Source organism: Sinocyclocheilus grahami, unplaced genomic scaffold (assembly GCF_001515645.1).
Source record: "Sinocyclocheilus grahami isolate Dianchi unplaced genomic scaffold, SAMN03320097.WGS_v1.1 scaffold200.1, whole genome shotgun sequence".
In the NCBI taxonomy this organism is placed as follows: Eukaryota; Metazoa; Chordata; class Actinopteri; order Cypriniformes; family Cyprinidae; genus Sinocyclocheilus; species Sinocyclocheilus grahami.
In genome coordinates, this window is record NW_015505379.1 from 440,210 (window position 1) to 462,268 (window position 22,059).

The window sequence follows — 22,059 nt, forward strand, 5'->3', positions numbered from 1 at the left end:
ATCTGCATATCTATCTTTCAACGCAAAACTCCCTGAGAAGTTAGTGGTAGTGGCAATGTTTTCAACCATGACAGATATTTTATGAGGTCATCTGTGTTCAGAAGGTCTAAAAGGATTCAAGCCCAATCATTATACAGAAGAATAACCAGGCTGACCACAGCGGTTACAATTCATATGGGAACAGGTGACCTACTCCTTACTGAGCAACCTTTAAAGGCATTGTCTGGAAAATCTGACATAATTGACTCGTAATTCAATAAACTTAAGGAAAAATAATTTAAAAAAGGGAATGTAAGGAAAAGAGAGTGGTGGAGATGAAGAGCGCTTGAAAGGATGAGGGGAAAGAGAAGGCCATGAAAGAGTTTGATTTTTTTTATTGATTTTATTACCATTTCATTCATTTAATTCAAGTTTTGTTTTGGTCTGTTTTGTTCTGTTTTTCAGTGTCAACTTTGTCTTATCTTTTCTGTATTTCTGTATTGTGAAGTACTTCCAAGTAAAAATGAAATAATGTAGGGCAGAGATTATTTAAAAAGCTAGTATTGCATCACATAGCCTTTGATGTTTGATTACAGATCTTAGTATCTTGGTAAATCTGAGCACACAGTTGTGATATTGTTGAGATCTCATCTGAAATGTGGAAACATGTAACATTCCTTCTTGAGGAAAGACTCCATTTGCTTTCCATTAAATCTCATTATTCTCCAGGAACATCAATTGAGATATAGAGAGCTCATTTGTGACCATGGACCACAAAACCAGTCTTAAGTCGCTGGGGTATATTTGTAGCAATAGCCAAAAATACATTGTATAGGTCAAAATTATTGATTTTTCTTTTATGCCAAAAATCAGTAGAATATTAAGTTAAGATCATGTTCCATGAAGATATTTTGTAAATTTCCTACTGTAAATATATTAAAACTTCATTTTTGGTTAGTAATAGGCATTGCTAAGAACTTCATTTGGACAACTTTAAAGGCGATTTTCTCAATATTTTTTAATATACATTTTTTGCACCCTCAGATTCCAGATTTTAAAACAGTCGTATCTCGGGCCAAATATTGTCCTATCCTAACAAACCATACATCAATGGAAAGCTTATTTGTTCGGTATGTATAAATCTCAATTTCGAAAAATGGACCCTTATGACTGTGGTCCAGGCGGGTCACATTTGTGATTTTTCTTTCATAGGAGAGTGAAAGTGAAAAAAAAGAGGCGGAGAAGAGAGTGTTCAAGGCAAAAAATTAGACCCAATGATAAATTGAGTGAAAAAGCAAAAAAGAGAAAAAGAGAGGCCACCAGATGGACAAAGGATAAAGGGCATGCTGCAGCTAACACCACATTAATCATGTAACAACATACACATATATAAACGTACACATGCACCATGAGGTTGAGCAAACCAGCTTAAGTGATCCCTACTTATACACATGATGCCAGTCAAATAGCTCTGGAGAAAAACACAGGTGACCTTCGATTCATGGCTGTCCAGACTGATAGCGTTGATGGTCGGCTTTGATCAATAATTTCTCTTTTTCTGCAAAAGTGCCAGTGACACTTGCTAAGTTTCTGCTCCTCCCGTCTACACTGTTAGACTTTGCTGTAATTTTACAGTTACTAACCGCAAAAAAAGCCTAGTAAACTACCATATATATGTTTTACGGTTAACTACTGTAATATGCATTGAATTATGGGTATTTTAATGCCATTTACAGTAATTTACTGTATATGGGAATTTGCAGTACTTTACTGTTTGCTCAAAAGCAGTAGTGCTACTGTAAATTGTTCTGCAGATGAAAAACATGAATCTGCATTCTCAATATAATGTCTGGGTAAGCACAAGTGGGGTGAAATAAATGCAATTTTATTCATGCACAAAGCCCGCGCAACAACCTGGCAGAGGTTATATAAACTGAGGCTTGTGTGGGTGCGCGCATAACGGACTTCCCTCTGAGTGAATCGCCAGACGTCAGCTGCCAGTTTTCCTGTGGTAAGTACTTTTCGCTTACTTTTAAAACGTAAACCATTATCAATATCAATGAAATAAAAAAATATGAAGAAAGTAAATGTAAAATCTAATTATAGGCTATTGCTAGGACAGTCTGAGGGAAAAGTTTGTTTTCCTCAAAAACTTTTCATGAAACTCATTCAATTGTCCTGCAACTGACTAATATAGTGACTATGCTGACCTTTCCAGTATAGATGTGTAGTATTTACACAAACAATTATTTTTAAACTTTTTTTACTGCTAGTTATGGTATATTTTACTCCTCAGTTAAATGAATGCTGTTAAATGTGTGTGACGTCATTTGAAATAGCACGAGCGCTCTCTCGCTCTCTCTATGATGTCGCACGCTCGCACGCCAGTGCATATACCAGAGGAAAAAAATTTGGTAGTTCTGTATGTTGGCATCATCTGAGGTCCTATGAGGTCCTAAATATATTCAAGTAAAATTATAATCAGTTAATTCAAGAAAGAAAATGCATTCTTTATTATGGCTTCTTGTTTGTTAATAGAAGCAAGGTCTCATCAAAGTCAGTGGCAGTTTCCATATGATTTAATTGGATTATTTCGGAGAATTTGATGACAGCCATTTATGTACCTTGATTTAGTATTCATTTTGGTTATAATCCTGTATTCTTCAAGAGTACTTCTAGATCGACTCAAAAGCCTGTTTTGCTCTAATATTTTCAAACAATACAAATGTTACAGTAGCTGATTCACACTCATATTCCTTGGATCAAGAGCTGTCACAACTAAAAAGATACTTTAAAACAACCTCCAAAAAAAAAAGTTCAAACTTTAAGTTTGAAGGACCATAAAGTGACTCTTTAATGTGATTGTACATTCAAGAAATTAATGGAGTTCCCTGACAAGGATGTGCAAAAAAGCAATACTGTTTAAACAGTACTATACTGGGAATAACTGCTGTTGCACAAGTTGTTACCTTGTCTGTCCATGAACAAATTTAGATGAGATAAACTCATGATCATTTCTCACACATTTCCCCTCTGTTTTGTTTCAGATCAGCTGTCAGTGGTTATGGAGGCCATGCAGCCAAGACCAACTAGGATGCTTGTTGCCATATTTCTTTTTGTTGCAATATTGTCATGATCTCTGCTTTGATTTGTTGTTATGAATTCAGTTCTCTATTTTTTCTTTGTAATGTTCCAGAATAAAGCACAATAAATAAGTAAGTAATGGATGTATTTAATAGTGACAGTGAATAAAAAATAAAAAAGTTGTACATGGACTCCAGTCACTTATTTGGAATTTATTAAATTCAATGGGATTCATGTAAAATATTCAAAGGTTTTATAAAATAAATAGTCTAAAAATAAATTACAGTAAAATTACTGTAATATTATACTGTAAAACTAAGTTACAGTAAGGATATAAGGATATAGTACTGTAAAATTAAGTTGTGGTAAGGGTATTTTACTGTAAAATGAAATTGTGGTAAGGCATCATACTGTAAAATGACATTGTGGTAAGGGCATTATACTGTAAAATGAACTTGCGATAAGCTACTGTAAATGGGTAGTTACAGTAACTTACTGGCAATAGTGCTGCCAGTAAGTTACCGCAAAAATACAATAAAAAGACTAACAGTGTGTGTAAAGAACAACACAATAGAGACCTGCGTGGGATGGATTTTTCAGTCCCGCTCCCGCAAGACTCTGTCCCGCGCCCACCCGCTCCCGCAGAAATATATCTTATCGGGTCCCGCTCCCGCCCGCGACATTCCTGTTTTGTCCCACTCCCGCCCGCAGAAGCCAACATAAAAGTAATAAGATTTTTTTCAGTACATCGAAGAAATTTACATGAAATGGTTGTAACATCTCCTAAGCTCCACAACATCCCAGCATAAACACTCCCAATAAAATATTTGTTATTTAGGCTAAGCATCAACATTCACAACAGAAAAGCAAGCATGGGCTGTTGCGTGCATTGTTTGGCATGGCAGTATGCGAGCAGCGCTTCCTTTATTATCACTAAAAACTGACATCTCAGTTAATTGCGATCTCATAAAGCTCTTTTATAACACAATAAATATATGCACAATGAATCTTTCACAATGTCTACACTTCGTGTGTTAAAATGAGAGTATTCGTGAGCACACAATTTCAGCACTGCGGTGAGTAGATTCTAACTTAATTACCTCTGATTGGCCATTGCGTTCCAGAAATCAACAGCTGAGTCTGTGATTGGCTACATTGCGCAACCCTTTAAATACATGTTATAAATAGAAACTATGCCTAGCTTGCACGTCAATCATTTTAATGTTAATATTACTTGTTCTTTTTGCTTTTGTGCAACAGATAAATATAAATTTATATGTTTTAGACACTTTATGTTTAGATAATTTATATTTTGTGGGAGTCCCGTGAATAATTTTATTCTCCCGTATCCCGCACACACGAGAGTCTCTTCCCACCCACACCTGCATTCGCCCATCAAGAGTTGTTCCGCGTTGGGTCCCGCGGGAGTACCGCAGGTGCAGGTCTCTACAACACAACGATGTTAAAAGACTATAAATAGTGGTGCAACGGATCACAAAACTCACGGTTGGGATCATATTACAGATTTTGAGTCACGGATCGGATAATTTTTCGGATCAGCAAAAAGATTTAATAAATACATTTGTGAAAGCTTACTTTAAATGGGTCATATGATGCAATTTCATTTTTTCATTTCTCTTTGGAGTGTTACAAGCTCTTGGTGCATAAAGAAGATCTGTAAAGCTGCAAAGACTAAAGTCTCAAATCCAAAGAGATATTCTTTACAAAAGTTAAGACTTGTCCACGCCCTCCTAAAACGCCTCGCTTAAACACCCCCCCCCCACATGTCTATGTCACTCTGTGGAAATATTTGCATAACACCGCCCAAATGTTCATGCAAAGAAAGAAGGCGTAACTTTTATTCTCGCTGTAGTATTGTTGTTGTTGCTGCCGCCACCTCCGCCATGTTGTGGCGATGCTGTGCGTTTCGTTGTGAAAGCGAAACTACTTTGTTTGGCCTTCCAAAAGAGGACGATATCAGCTTCGTCATGCCTAGAGCTGATCCGTGCTGGTCGCTGAGGAAATACCAAAGAGATATTCTTTACAAAAGTTAAGACTTGTCCACGCCCTCCTAAAACGCCTCGCTTAAACACCCCCCCCCCACATGTCTATGTCACTCTGTGGAAATATTTGCATAACACCGCCCAAATGTTCATGCAAAGAAAGAAGGCGTAACTTTTATTCTCGCTGTAGTATTGTTGTTGCTGCCGCCACCTCCGCCATGTTGTGGCGATGCTGTGCGTTTTGTTGTGAAAGCGAAACTACTTTGTTTGGCCTTCCAAAAGAGGACGATATCAGCTTCGTCATGCCTAGAGCTGATCCGTGCTGGTCGCTGAGGAAATACATCAACTTCGTGCTGTGGATCGCAGGATCGGCTTCCACCGTGGACGAAGTGGAGTCCAGCCCGGGGTCGACACATGTGGTTGCCACTCCTTCGTAGATTCCGCCAGCCGCGCCATTCTCAAGCCTGCCGGCTGCCACTCACTCCAGTCACTGTGTGACGCATTTTATGGAGGACTGTTTCCTGAACCTGCAGAGTAGATGGGTCTGTGCTCAAAGGCTGTTCTATAAAGTGGGGCAGTTCCAACTTTGCAAGGACAGTCTGGCGCTTCTGACCCACAGACTGTAAGTATGTTTTTTATATCCAAAGAATTTGCCACTGATGATTCAAACGCGAGTTTTGAGCAGTGTAGAATAGCGCTTGTTGTTTGTCATTTCTCCAATCACAAATGCAGACATGGTTTTATGTTTACGCGGCTCCATACGCAACGCATAAAAACACAGTATAAGTCATTATAATCAGTAATTATTTCCCCACTGGATGCAACAAATGCCTCGTTTGTAATGGGTTTTATCTCGCCGTGCCGGGAGACAGCGTCACAGTATGTTAAGGGGCGTAACATTTCCATCACATACTTGACGCATTTCAGAAAGGCGGGGCATAGAGGAGAAACAATAATGTACAGTATGTGGAAAATAATGTGTTTTTTGAACCTTAAACCGCATAAACGCATTGCATTACACCAAATACACGACATAATGTTCTTTTTAGTAACGTCATATGACCCCTTTAAGCACTTCTATACCACAGCACAAAATACTAGCTTAACTAATAAAGTTAGTAATAAAACAAGAACAATTACACAAATTACAAGCATTGATGAATACAACATAACACAGTTACAAATAAAGTCAGTAACAGTAGTATTCAGGTGCAGAAATGTAATAACCAAGTGTAAAATAACAATAGTGCTCACTGCACAAGTTAAATACAGATTAATCTTTGTTAGAGCTGTGGTGTTATTTGATTAGCAGAAGCAGGTATTTATTGGCTGCTGTCTCTTAAGACCAACTGCACGGACATAATACTGACACACATCCGGTTTCTTTCTCAGCCGTTTACATTCACTGCCAAAACGGGTATTGCATCATAACTTTGTGTATGTGAAAGGGGAATCAATTCGGTGTTCACACGGTGCCTCTCTCTGCGTGTGCAGAGAGAGACAAATTAAAATTGCTTGAATGTGTAAATGATAAACTTTCACTCTATGATGGTTAAACTTAACAGCTAATCCGCGAATGACATGCGTGCCGAACCGTGGGGCCTGCTCCGTACGGATCACGGATCATCTACGATCCGTTGCACCCCTAACTATAACGCTAAGGGCGTTTGCTTCACATAGCACAGATACTGTGTATTCAGCAGCTCACATATTGTAATTACTATCAAACATGACCATGAGTATGACATCTAAAAGCCTCGATCTCAAAGATGTCGACCCAGAGCGGACCTATGAAGGACTAAGACATTTGCGAGTGAGTGCGTAACAATAATGGTCTTCCTCCTTTCTTTGCTTAACATCAAACCTCAACCATCTGGATCCAGCTTTAACATTGGCCATTTATAACACTGTCTGCTTTACACAGGGCATTCACTCTCGCACTCAATACATCGTAAAGCAGGGACAATCAAATTCTACCTCGGAGGCCTGCCGTGCCTTAGGATTTTAGTTGCAGTGCTGTATTGAATTTACTAGTGCAGCAATCGATTCACTTCAAGTGCTGCCATCGGCCCAGGCCACGGGAGTGCAGGCTATTATTGCTGCAGCTGGCAGGCCATTAATGGTACTGCAACAAAAAACACCTCATAATAACAATGCTAGTATTAGTATAGTATAGTAATGCTACTTCTATAACGATTCTACTCACAAGTTCTCAAACATTTAGGATTCCTGATGCTCTAGTGCAAACGGTAAACAGTATATTTACTGAAAAAAAAGAACAACTACAGATTTTATCTCTGACGTTAGATTTTTTTTCTCCCAGATATCTATATACTTAATAATAGACTCTATAGCATGGAAGAACAAACCTCAGTATACTATTTTGACTAGGGATGCTCCGATCCGCTTTTTTCACCTCTGATACAGATTCCGATACCTAGGGTTCAGTATTAACCGATACCGATCCTATACCAGTTAAGTTTTTTTCCCCCCATTTAAATAAATGTAGAATCTACTAAATGCAGACTACTTCATTATAAAGAAAAATAAACAATAAATATGAAAACATATGTATATTCATAATCTATGACAAAAAATATATCAAACTAGGTTAGTGGATAATTTGCCAGCAAAAGTTATTCTAGAAAAATCAGTGCACAATAATTTTAGAAATCCAAACATTTAGTGAAAAAAAAACAATATTTTGTGGGGAACAAATAAAAGTGTTGCACTAAATATGGTAAAATGTTACACATTGCTGTTTGTATTATAAAATCCATTAATGAAAAACATTCATGAATGTATTTATATACAAGTATATACTATAAAGTTAAAATACATTTATTTTAAATGTATAGCATATTTTTAATAAGGCAACAACATATGATAGATTCGATAGGACAAAACAAACACAGTGCGACACGAAGCGCTTACAATATGCGCATCCAGTGTGCAGACAGATGCACTTGAAACAACACGGAGTCACAGAACGCAGCGCTTTGCATTAAAAAGTACAAAGCACAAAGGGAAGAGAAATTGATGAGTAGTGTATTATATCTGTGCAACAGTTATTGAGCCTTTCTTTTAACGGTTTTAAATTTCAATTACTGTGCGCGTTAAAAAATATTTATAGTCTTTTCTACGCCCGTGTTTTGTTCTCACAGACACCCGGTAGCAAGTATTTCTTCAAAATAACTTTTCACATAGACAAGAATTTGCATGCTTTTTAAAGTTGAATTAATTGAATTAATTAATTGTGATTGATTGTCACCAAATTTTGTAAATAAATAATAAATAAATAAATAATAAACAAAGCAACCATAATTAAACCATAAGGGAAAGTGGGACTAAACTAAAGTAGGCCTGTTTTAAATTTTAAATGGTAAATCGTGACAGAAGAGCTGCATTGAGATGCATTACTTGTGTTAAATGGGTCATATGATGCTATTTTAAAGATCATTATTTTGTGTATTTGGTGTAACAGAATATGTTGACATGCTTTAATGTTCAAAAAACTAATTATTTTTCAAATACTGTACATTATTGTAGGTCCTCTATGCCCCGCTTCTCTCAAACACATTGTTTTCAACAAAGCCCCCTCCTTTGACAAGCGCAGTCTGCTCTGATTGGCCAGCTGACCCAGTGCATTGTGTTTGAACAGTCAATAGCAAATACTTAAACTAATAATAAAACATACTTACAGTCGCTGATTCAGAAGCGCCAGACTGATTTTTTTTAGAAATAGCTTTTGTGCACAGCCAGCCTTGTACTCTTCTAGGGAAAAAAAAAAAAACTGTCGTCCATAAAATGCATTGCACAAATTCGAACATCTGGGTTGTGCTGTTCTGTTGTAAGTAAATCTTAACCAATGATTCCTAATTGCATCTACTTCCGGAAGGCTAAATAAAGTGCTTTTGCTTTCACACTGAAACACAGCGTCTCCCTGACATGACTGCATCAACACTACTGCTGTTCCTGAAACCACGCCTTCTTACTTTGCGTGTACATTTGGGTGGCATTATGCTAATATTTCCACATAGTGACGTAGACATGTGGGGGCGTGTTAGAACGAGCCATTTTAGGTAGGCGTGGTTGACTTAACTTTTATAAAGAATATCTCTTTGGATTTGAGACTTTAGTCTTTGCAACTTTACAGATCTTCTTTATGCACCAAGAGCTTGTAACACTCCAAAGAGAAAGGAAAACTTGAAATCACATCATATGACCGACCCCCTTTAAAGTTAAGTAATATATTCAAAAATATTCAATCATTTCAATTCAACAATTTTGTGGTATATCTGCTAGTTATTCAACAATATTTACTCCATCTACAGCAAGAATCATTGTACAGTGTTGGTAAGAGAGGTGGAACACTGTATTCCTTGTGCTGTCTGAACACTGGCTCTATTTTGGAGGATGAGGTCAGCTACTCAAGTGAAGGATCGGAGATTTCTGTGTCTGGAGGGCAAAACAAACTCTTTGCTTCTATCACAACAAATGGAGCCAACAGTCATAAACAACCAGCAGGCCCAGAACACTAAAAATATTATACAATCCAAGAAAACTGCAGGGTTGGGGTGAAAGCGAGAGACCTTAGCGTGTAACCCACTAAGAACATTGTGTTGTGTTTGGTTGACTGCACATTATTTTCCGCGAAATACCTCTGGAGCCCCTTGCTGTTTTTAAAAGTCACAACTGAATGGATGTATCCTGTAGGGAAGACTTGCTTAGGAAATAAATGTTCCTTCTCTACAGAGTATCCCTCCCACTGAATCGGTTACATTCAACTTCAACAATACAGCATTTGCTACACTGTTAACATCTTATAAAATCACAGCCACTATGAGTTATGTCATAGTTTACAGCAGAATGCTACAAAGCAGACGCCGCATTCTGCTGAGACATGATGAAACAGTATTGCAAAGTTTCACTACACCAAAAGAAGAAACGCCAACCTAAACCTAAGTGCAATAAAAAAAAAACTTCAGGAGATGACTCTGAGAGAGCTCCTTTCAAATGGTTCAGTGTTCAGCCTTAGTCATTTGGCAGCAAGTTGCCATCACTTTGAAGAAGAAACTCTGTCATCGCACCGTAAAATGCTGTTCTTTTTAGCAGCAAGACTGCAATCACGGAACAGCTTTTGCACTCTCATTTAGCAGCGGTATCATTTCCATGGCGAAAGGGAGAGAGCATGAGCACAAGAACTGTGTGGAGAAGCTGAGATGACTGGGTGGGTTAGGCAGAGCCAGTGATGGTGGAAATGACAGGGAGAAGAAGGGCCATAAAGCTGAAAGACAGAGATGATATAGGCTTAAAGCATGCTCTTTATTAGCTGCTATATAGAATCTGCTTATAAAAGGAAGACCAGGTGCTGAAAACTATCTGTGTACAGCTGACTCGCATGGAAAAGCACTAGAAGAGGACAAACATTTAGCTGACTATTAAACCGAATTTGGAGTAGCCAAACAGAGGCTGTGGTAACAGCAGTGGTACTGGCAGCTATTGCTAAAGCAGTAATGTATTATTAGGGATAAACTATATTAACAAAGCTATTTATCTGCAGCGCAATGTGACTCAATATCCTCAAAGAGGATGTGGTTTCATATACTGTACATATGATTCGCAAATGCTTAGGTAATTCACAACCTAATAGCTTCACGTGCTCGTGACTTTTTAGCTCCGCCCACAGCACTCCTCAAGGAGCTCGACTCTTTTAACATGAGATAAAAACTGTGTGTGTTATGTCCCCTTTAAGCAGCACCGAAAACTGTTTTAATACGATAATAATAATAATAATAATAATAATAATGAGAAGAAGCACAAAATCAGCATATTAGAATAATTTATGAAGGATCATGTGACACTGCAGACTGGAGTAATAGCTGCTGAAAAATGGGATTGCCATCACAGGAATAAATTACATTTTATATATTAAAACAGAAAACAGTTATTTTAAATTATAACATTTTTAAATATTTTTACTGCATTTTTGATCAAATAAATGCAGCCTTGGTGAGTATAAGAGACGTCTTTCAAAAACATTAAATTAGCTTACAAATACGGGAATCATATTTTGTGAATATATTAATTCTGAGTAATTTAATTAAGTAGTGGTAGTAATGCAGATAACCACGATGATAAAGGTAAAAAGAAAATAGTAATGATCATATTTAGTAGTGCAGAGAAACATACCAGAAGTTAAGTAATATAATATTATTAGCAGTAATGGTAATCTTCAGATTAATAGTGGTAGCTGATAGGAAATAGTACAGCACCCAGCAGAGTGTAAGCAGAGATAAATCACTGGAGAAGCTTAATTATATCTGAAATGATACGGCACTACATGTCACTGCTGACCGTAGTATCTCTCAGAGTTATTGCGTGTAATCTGAATGGGTGCTGCTGTAATACAGTGCAATCACAGTGCAGTTCTAAGTGGTGTGTTCCTGTGCTGTAGGGAACAGAGCAGAACTCAGAGAGAGACAGAAATGATGATTGAAGTCTACAGTACTTGTGGTGGAGCTGGGAGGTGTGCAGGTAGAGTTCTTTCCAGGCCAGGCAGCACTGGATACAGTCATTCAGAATCTGCTTGCTGGAGATCACGTAACCCTGGAAGATCCTGTCCAGAGAAATCTCCCGACAACACCGACAGATGATCTCAGTACTAATCTGCAAAAAAAACAAACACACACACACGGTATAGATATATAAATGAAACACCCAATGATCCAAGTATGAATCTGTCTTTGTGTCTGTATCTACTGCATGTCAGAATGCTCAGCTTCATAACGGAGGATTTGCAAATGAATGTTTAATGAGAGAACTGCATTGACTATACCAAAGCAAGCACAGCCATAATATGCTCCGCATTCAGGTGTAGATTAACCTTGAGTACAGACTTTGCTATGAATCAAACAGGATTTGCTCCTGTAAAAATCCTGGCTTTTGTGCCTGGTGTCATTCAGTCCTATACACCTTACAAAAACAGAGATCGTTGTATAGAAATGAGCAACAAAAAAAAAAGAATGAAGAGAAGGTAACAAAGAAGGGAGAGAGGAAGAGAAGAGAAAAAAAGTTTAGTTATTGTGATATATAGTGTATATAGTGGAGGATGTGAAACGACAGATTCCAATTCATCTCGGCTTCATCTGACAGATGAACCGTATACAAGCATGTGTGTGAGAGAGAGAAAGAATGAAAACAGAAAGTAAGTAGTACATGTGTATATCTGTGGGAGAAGGAAAAAAGAATGTGTATATGGAAGCAAGAGAGAGAAAAGTGTGTGTGTGTGTGCGCAATGTTGCAGTAATGTGTACTACACCCTGATTACAGTGCCAGGCAAATTCCTGTTTTAATGAAGGAGGCACAAAACAAGAGCAAATTAAATTGATATGTAAATGACTCAAAATTCTAATTTAAGCAAAAGGTTAAGAGAGCCACAGAATTTAACAGCTTATGTATTCATAATATATATATATACATACATATATATATACAGTATATATATTATATATATATATATATATATATTCATTCCTCTCTTTACAGAGAGAAAAAAAAGAACCTTCTGTAAATGAAGACAACACATGTCCCAACGCCTGCGTCTCAAGAGATTTCAAAGGCCTTGTTCAATCAGAGACGTTTCTTCCATTTCTGTCACAGCAGCTCTTGAAAATCAGCAGAGAAGCGTGTCTTAACTTTGGTGCAGGGAAAAAAAACGAGTCGCCGGCTTTCTTTGGGGAGCTGTGAGTAGGGTTAGGTGGACGTAGGAGGTAAGAATAGATGACAGGCGCTGAGCTTTAAGAAACCCTGGCAGATGGTGTTTCATATCAGGGAATATACAGTGAAAAGCAGATGGCTTATAGAGCTGTGAATCTCATGTACGAAATAACAATGAGCACATCAGTCTCAGAATGCCGGCACAATTATTACAAATTATTCTTTTGAAGGCCTTATGTATTTGAACTCTCTTTACCTCTGTTTTTTTTTCTCTTGGTATTAAATGGAAAAGCACACCGGAGTCCAAAGCCCATGGCCCCTAGCGCTGGCTGATTGGAAAATGATATTAAATCCAATGTAGGCTCTACCATCTCCGAGAAACAGGACGGGGGGGGGGGGGGGGAAAAAAACAAAAAAAAAAAAAAAAAAAGTATGCTTACTAGATTTAAGAAATAGCAAAGGAAATAAGAAAAAATACAGAGATCCTTCCCTGTCTCCCTCTCTATTGTAAACACAAGAAAAGGCATCCACCTCCCTACAAGAAATATTCTCACTTAAATGTGTAAAATAATGGTAAACAGCTGGAGCACCCGGATGTCTCTATAGTAGGGTTGGGCGATGGCTACCAAATTGGCATCGGAGGGGGCCGGGGTTAGGGGGTGTGCCCGAAGCATGAATCCATATGCAGAAAGGCATGGAAAACAAATAATGCGTTCTACGGAGCCACTAAAGCAGGGGTGCCTAAACTCGGTCCTGGAGGGCCGGTGTCCTGCAGAGTTTAGATCCAACCCCAATTAGACACACCTGAACCAGCTAATCAAGCTCTTACTAGGCATAATAGAAACCTCCAGGCAGGTGTGTTGAGGCAGGTTGGAGCTAAACTCTGCAGGACATCGGCCCGGGGGGGAAACAAACTGAAAACAAATAGAAGAAATGCTGAAGCCCTGAGGGAGAGACAAGGGAAGGTGGTCGTGACAATCCACGCACGAACACACACATCGTGACTCAAATGCCCTCTGATTGGAAATTATTAGCTGGAAACCTCTGACTGGAAACTGAATCTTAGAAAGCTAGTTCTGCTCCATGTCTTTTCTCTCTACCTCCGTTCTTTCTCTCCATCCTCACTGCAAGCACAATAAAATGCTTTCCTGCTGAAATAATCAGGCTTCTTATGTTATTCTACGTCTTAGAGGGGGAGAAACCCACTGAAAAAGAGTGCAAATACCAGGGCCCATTTCACCTTCATTAAACACAGTACTGCTAACACGCTACTGCACGCAGCCAATGACAACAAAGCACTGGGTGGACTGTACAGACCATTTAGATGTATTTGTATATGGGTGTTGATAGAAATCACCAGTACACTCTGATTTTAGAACAGTTTCCTCAATTTATTCAAAAATGTTTATTTTCAGATTTGGACAGGGGAATCAAATCCCCCATCAGTCTGATCAGTCAGGACTGATCCCCCATCAGTCCATTAGGACCGTGGGCCAAATCTGTGAACCAGGTACAAGATTCAAGTCAGTGAGCATTAATTGACCTTAGCGGGTGATTTAAACTCACAGTACATTCATGGCACGGAGGAACTGCCATGAGAAAAAAGCAACATTATTTCATAGAATAACAATAAAAACATAAAAGAGAGAGGGCCTATATCAGTTGCAGGAATCTTTTACTCAGGCAAAAAGAAATTCAATTTTCCAGCAGGAAAAAAAAATGCATGTAAACTGATGAAGGCTCTTTTTCATTGCAAGAGAAGACAACTTTCCTTCACTTCAAAAATCATTATAGCATAACCTAAGCCATTTTCATAGCACAAGCACTGACCTATAACAATAGAACTTTTCACATGAGATAGTCTGTGTATTTGACAAGGTAAGAACAAAGTGCAGAGAGCTCACTTGACTGAACCGCAGGCATTTGGTCTGGATAAGAGTGTGTAAAGAATTACAATGCTGTGGATGAATAGAAGTACATGTCTGAGAGGCTAAAAGAAGGGCTCCGGATTTGCCTGTGTTTTTGGTTGAGGGGTGGTACTGCAATGACCAAGCAGAGCTTAGAGAGGTTAAAGAGGTAATTCACCCCGAAATTAAAATTGTTATTTTCTACTCACCCTCATGTTGTTCTAAACCTGTATAAATTTCTCTCTTCTGTGGAATACAAAAGAATATTCTGAAGAATATTTTAACCGTTTTTGTCTACACACTTAAAGTCAAAGGGGTCTGAAACAACACTGTACCATGTTGACTTTTATTGCATACACAAATCATTTTAAAACCCAAATGCTACAGTGAAAACCTGTAAATGGTTAACTTGGTACCTGCTTGCCATCACATGATTATATATATTTTATGTAAATAATTTAGTTTCTTCTTATTTTTGTTATCAGTAATGTACATAGGGTATTTTGTTGTATTTTCGTTATTTAGATGTTTAATGTTTATTGTATTATTTTAGTGTCATGTGTGTTACCATGATGATGTTTTATCTTTCTGTGAGTGACCCTGTGCACCGTCTATACAAGTATTATCTATGTTTAATGGACAAGCAACTTACAAATCAACTCAGATTCATCATGTGGCTTTTTGTTGTCCCACCAGTATTATTATGGTGGTTAATAGTACATTTTATAGTAAAAAGCAGATTTTGGTTCTTCAAGTAGATTGGTATGTTAACATTATATCACTTAAATGAAATATACGGTTATTAGTTGCAAAACATACAGGCATCCCGTAACACCCGGAAACAGTATTAGTATTTTTACAGTGAATTTCTGGCAACCACAGCTGCCAGCTTTTTTTACTGTAAATTTAACAGGATATCGATATTTTACAGTGTATATTTTTTGATTTCCACTGAAAAGAGAAAGTCATGCAGATTTGGAACGACATGAAGGCGAGTAAATTATGACAGAATTGCATTGTTGTGGGAACTATCCCTTTAATTTGAACAAAAGGGAAACAAATGGGACTAAAAGATTGTCCAGACTTTAACTCATTTAGCACATGCAGGTCAAAGGTGCAAACATGACCTCAGAGAATAAAAATGGCCCTCTGGAAAACAACTGCTAATTCAATGCGGGCATTTCAGCATGTGCGCACAATCTCACCCCTCAGGAAACAATTAGACCAAATGTTTTTGTAGCAGTCTGATTTGCCTTGATGTGTTTTCAAAGAGAATGAAAGAGAGGAAAAAAGAAAAATGAAACAGACAAAAAAGAGAGGGAAACAAAGTGGCAGTGGTACCATGTGATTCCAGCAGAGGAAGGGTCAGAGCGTAATTACAGAAGGTTAAACGGTTTCCCTGATGCTCTCAAGGAGCCAGGGATGGAAATGAAAAGCAAGTGAAGTGATGCGAGCGGGTGGTGTAGAGACGCAAGGCCCCGCTCCTCTGATCTGAAGAACACGTGTTACATGTGCTACACGACTGTGGCTGATGGCTTATCAATGTGGCGGAGCCCAAAGCAATCCGAACTTTGATGTGCAGGAAGCAGAGGAGGGGGCATGTGGGATCCAGGCAACAGGTACTAGTATGACTGTACAGGTCTGTGTGAGTGGATTGAGGGAAAACCTCTGAGCATGAGAGCTTAGCCGATTCATACAAAATTATGCATAAAGTGATTGATCTGTGAGCCTAGACAAAGGCTCGTGCATAGCAATAAAAGGGTGTAGTGGGATCAATCTTCATTGTCGGAGTACTGAAAATCAATTCACTCGATGATATCATAAAGAGATAACCTACCATATATCACTTTACTCAATCATTTTGCACAGGCGATTTGCATTTGTAGAATGTACACACAATGTAATCATACTAAAAAAGGATTACATATTAACAACATTTTAGCAATATCACATGAGCAATTGCGAGATTTTAAACAAGTTACATAAACAAGAAGTTAATACTGATTAACTTCAGACAAAATATTGCCAGTTACTGTCTATTTTTGCTCCATCAAAGAAAATAGTTTCAAACAAAGCCACAGAAGAGTTATAAGTTGTGTATCTCTGAGCAAACACACACTATTTGCGTTCCTGAATGAATCAGGAAAATTAGGTACCTTGCATAAGAGCCGTGATCCTGTCATTGGCGTGATCCTGACTTGCCGTGATTTTACTCATCAAAAGTCAGTTTGGCACAGTTAAGGTCAACTTCAGTGACATCTGAATTAGCTTAAAGGGTTTTTACCCCATTGGGACTTGTTCCTGGATCAAGATCCTTTGTTGACTGTCACCATACACAACAGTGGCTCCAAACAAAGCCACAGAAGAGTTATAAGTTGTGTATCTCTGAGCAAACACACACTATTTGCGTTCCTGAATGAATCAGGAAAATTAGGTACCTTGCATAAGAGCCATGATCCTGTCATTGGCGTGATCCTGACTTGCCGTGATTTTACTCATCAAAAGTCAGTTTGGCACAGTTAAGGACAACTTCAGTGACATCTGAATTAGCTTAAAGGGTTTTTACCCCATTGGGACTTGTTCCTGGATCAAGATCCTTTGTTGACTGTCACCATACACAACAGTGGCTGTTACGGGGTATTAAATTAAGTTCTTTGTAACTTTCTATCAATCAAATAATGTTAAAAAACGATCACAATTTTCACAAAAAAGCACAACTGTTTTCAGCATTGATAAAAATAAGAAATGTTTCTTGAACACCAAATCAGAATATTAGAATGATATACAGTGGGTACGGAAAGTATTCAGACCCCCTTAAATTTTTCACTCTTTGTTATATTGCAGCCATTTGCTAAAATCATTTAAGTTAATTTTTTTCCTCATTAATGTACACACTCTGTGTATTTCTGTCTATATGGGGTGCTGTGTGTACATTAATAAAGGAAAAAAATTTACTTAAATGATTTTAGCAAATGGCTGCAATATAACAAAGAGTGAAAAATTTAAGGGGGTCTGAATACTTTCCGTACCCACTGTATGTCATGTGACTGGAGTAATGGCTGTTTTTAATGTATTTTTGATCAAATAAATGCAGTCTTGGTGAGCATGATAGATTTTTAAAAACATTTTTAAAAATCTTACCGACTTTTGAACGGTATATATTAATATACATTAAACTAAACCTGTATAAAAGAAAGGGTAACTTCTGACTTCATGTTGACTTTAAGACAGCGGAGAAATTTTAAATAAAAGTGTTTGGAGGACAAACAGTCTTTGCTCTGCTGCCTGCTGTAAAAGACCCTGAGTGAGGTATCATTCATAACATGTCCTGTGGTTTCTTTTTTTTTTTTAAGTTAGCTTCTAAAATACCTTTTTTCTCCAACACCTCCAAGTGCCCCCAGTATGTCCCTTTAACCCTGGACCCCTCCAGGACCGCCAAATTTAATAAAGACTCCTTTAACTGTCTTAGAGCAGCATGGCAGTGTTGAATTGAATAAGTCCTTTATTTTTGCCCTTCAGCTGTGGTTACTGTGTAAATAACACTCACAGGCTCTAGCCACGGACTGCCTCGGTATATGAAATTTCCTGCATACGGCATCTTATGTACTTTTCACACCATTCATTCCTCACAGTCCACTCCATCAGAAATTATTCAAGCCCTCACACACCCATTTACACACGCAAGCACCCATACATACTGTACACACACGAGCACAGTGTTATTCTCCAGCCTTCGCACCAGACTCTTGTTCGTGACGGCCACCTCTGGGCGGTGCTGCAGAGCCTCCAGAGGGATGTATATCACCGTGCTGCCCAGCAGTTTATATCTGCTGTCTGTGGAGAAGAACAACAGTTGGACATAAGTAATTCGATCAGTGAAAGTCATCCATACAAGCAACACCACGTATAGCACATCATCACATCCATCATGTCACTCCTCATTCTCACTGCTGCAGACAGCAAATCTGGCCCACATTATAGTGCTTTGCATGTTGGTGAAATGAATCAACACCAGAGCATAAAAGGGAAACACAGTAAAAGTTTACTGCTACGCTTTTATGCATGTGTGGCACGTGTCAGCCATCACAAATGTTTTTTATGACTACTGTTCGTTTTCTTTGCGGTTTTCTACAGTATCTGCTGCTCCTTCTATGGTAGACATCAGAACGATGTTTGCTGCATCCACTTTAATGAACGTTTAAAGAATGAAAGGCAGATAAAAAGATAATAGAGGTTTGTCTCATGAAATTTTTGGAAGAAGTCTGATGGAGAAAAAAAAGAGCAAGATACAAAATGCATAGCGTATTGAGAGATGAAAAGATTAAAAGGAACAAGGCCAATGTGTACAAGTTAGCTGGCTGCTTCATTCAGTGACAGCAGTTATGAGACATAGAAAGAAAGAGAATGTAGGAACACAATGACAGCATTCGATTGGCCTTTACAGGGAGAACAAAGACAAGCAAACGGGATACACCAGAGGGAAAATGAGACATCAAAAAAAAAAAAAAGTCAGATGGCTGAGAAGTGAAAAATGTGCACGAGTGTGTATTTGTGTCTAATCCTATGGAGTGTGTGGCATTTTTGTGTAGGAGTGGGTATACAGTATCTATTTATTCAGTACAAATTCCAGCCCAAATTTTTCAGCTTTGGTAAATGACAGAGACGAATTGGCAAGGCTAGAGTAAGAATGAACAGAACCAGTGTTGTTATTTTTGGAAAAGGCATGGCTAACATCAACATACCTGTGGGTCTTATTCACTTCTTTTTCATTTTTAACCTGAATTCCCTCTGAATTACACAACTTAGCTAGCTGAATACATCACTGAAGAGCAATTTGTGACCTCATTGTTATGTTTTAAACTTACTTAAAACAGATTCAAGGCAAATTTGCGGTATGGCATTTGAATAATCTTTCTATATATCTCCATTGGCTTTTTAAAATGTATTTCTTGGCCCTCAGTCTTAACGCCTTGATGTGCTAAAGGAGGATGCAAAAAAATTGCTGAACGACTTTCTGGTTACCCGGGAGCATTGTGTCAGTGCCTTTCCCCGTGTACGAAGAGCCTGTGATTGGTGGCTGTGCTATTTCTGGTTAGTCAGAGTCGTGCTGCTCTGGGTGATGTGGGTGTGCTGATTGGACTGATGAGCATAATAATTGAACCATCACGGTGCACCACTGTGCCAGGTGATTACCTCTGAATGGCTGATGGTGTAGAAGCTCAGTCAGATTGCAAAAAAAAAACAAAAAAAAAACCCACAGACACACTGATTCTGAATCAGTTACGCCTGTTAAGCCAATGGAGAGCAAATCAAAATACAAAACGGGAATATGATCTCAGGTCAGTAGTGCTTGGCCTTAACCTAATGTGAAAGGAACATATACCTGTATAAAGCAAACCGCTGACTGCAAGATGTATGAGAGGAAGGATCAATAACATAAATGTGAATTGAAATAGAAAGTGGTAGTAAAAGAGAAATCAATGCACTTCAGTAAGCATGTATGTAAATAATGAACCACCCAGGCACCCTCTTTCATTACGTTCTTAATGAAAAAGAAATTGCTGTGCGAAATGTTACAAAATTATTTTTGAAAGAGTTGTTAATCAAAGACTGCATGTACTTTAAGCAGTTCCTTACTATACATGCACTATAAAAATGATTTTTCAAAATTGTAAATAAAGCAAAGATTGCTGGAGTATGTTTTATAAGAAAATGCTATTTCAGGCTTAATACTTAAAAATATCATGTTTAATTTAATTTGTTAATTGTTTTTCTTTGTAATTATTTGTCCAATTTCCAGAAGCAATTTCCGTTTTGTTTTTTTTCCCCCCAATGTACACGATTTTAAAACTGCCAAGACACCCTCCATGGCCCCCTTTTCAACTGTTATTTTTGCATTTTAAGACATCTATTTCATGCTGTGCCAACTATAAAGTCACAACAAATAACATGCAAGTGTATACAGGAGGTTACTGCTACCATCTGAGGAGGGCCCACACTAGATGGCGCTGTGACTGTCTGTCATTACCTGTAAGTTTGCTGAGGAAGGGGTGCAATAGTTGTTCTTGGTGGTCTCTGGCCAGGCAGTGCTGAGGGTGACCTGAGGGGTGTGAACGCCGTTCATCAGCCTGAGGAGACCCTCTATGGCCCCTCCCCTTACAGAACCAAACTGCACTGAGCTCCTAAAACTCTCCTCTGTGATTATACTATCCTCTGCCTGAATGAAGTAGGACATGTGCTCAACCACCTGGGGGGAGTGAGAGAGAGAGAGAGAGAGAGAGAGCGAGAGAGAGAGAGTGGTAGAAGATGGATAAGTGGGAAAGAGAAGATGCTGGTAATTCATGTTTTTGAGTGCTAATGGATCACCAGAGGTCATCACACACAGTTTACCAATGAGATCAGTGGTCTCCTGGCAAGTCACCAGATGCATTAGAAATTAACGCAAAGCATGAAGAATGCATTTATTGAGAAACCTCTGCATGTTTCTTCATTAAATTGAAGCTCAGAATATCATTATAAAAATAAAAACGCACAACCCCTGAATAATCTTCACAGTCTTTATGAGATTGTGACACAAAAGGCTCTGATTAGGATGTTAAATGTAATTTCTCGAAATAGTGCTGCAGCATACCTGAGCTGGTATGGCATAGTTCACGCGTAGGCCGGTGAAAGGGTGATGGTAGACAAAGCCTGACAGAAAAGTCTGAGATGGATTTATCCAAGGCTTGCTCACTTTCCTCTGTCCATGACTCCTTTGATATACCACTCAATACTAAATGCCGTTTAAATGCTTCTCTCTGGTGGAAAAAAGATCAGTGAATTATAACCAGTCTAAGTTTTTTAAACAAATATTATTTTTATTTTGTTCAAACAATCATTCAAAAGTTTGGGGTCAAAATGTTTTTGAAAGAAGTCTCTTACACTCACCAATGATGCATTTATTTGAGAGAAAAACTGTAAAAACTGTAATATTGTGAAATATTATTACAATTTAAATTAACTTTTTTTCTATTTTAATATATTTTAAAATGTAATTTATTCCTGTTGTGGCAAAGCTGAATTTTCAGCAGCCATTACTCAAGTCTTCAGTGTCACATGATCCTTCAGACATCATTCTAATACACTGATTTGGTGCTACATCGTTATCAATTATTATCGTTTTCATGATTCTTTGATCAATAGAAAGTAAAAAAAAAAAAAAAACAGGATTATTTCAAACAGAAATCTTTTGTAACATTATAAATGTCTTTACTGTCACGTTTATGGGTCCTTAATAAAATATTATCTATCTATCTATATATAAAGGCCTATATATATATATATATATATATATATATATATATATATATATATATATATATATATAT

General features: G+C 38.0%; 1 protein-coding gene across 1 annotated transcript in view; it reads right to left on the reverse strand.

Moving 5' to 3' along the window:
* The window catches only part of LOC107595322 (dynein heavy chain 2, axonemal), a 165,735-nt gene that overhangs the window by 139,516 nt on the left and 4,160 nt on the right, over positions 1-22,059 (reverse strand). The window contains 7 exon segments of the mRNA XM_016285691.1: positions 11,578-11,735; positions 16,849-16,885; positions 18,391-18,526; positions 20,721-20,747; positions 20,750-20,939; positions 21,324-21,378; positions 21,380-21,490. Coding sequence (XP_016141177.1) covers positions 11,578-11,735; positions 16,849-16,885; positions 18,391-18,526; positions 20,721-20,747; positions 20,750-20,939; positions 21,324-21,378; positions 21,380-21,490 — 714 coding nt within the window.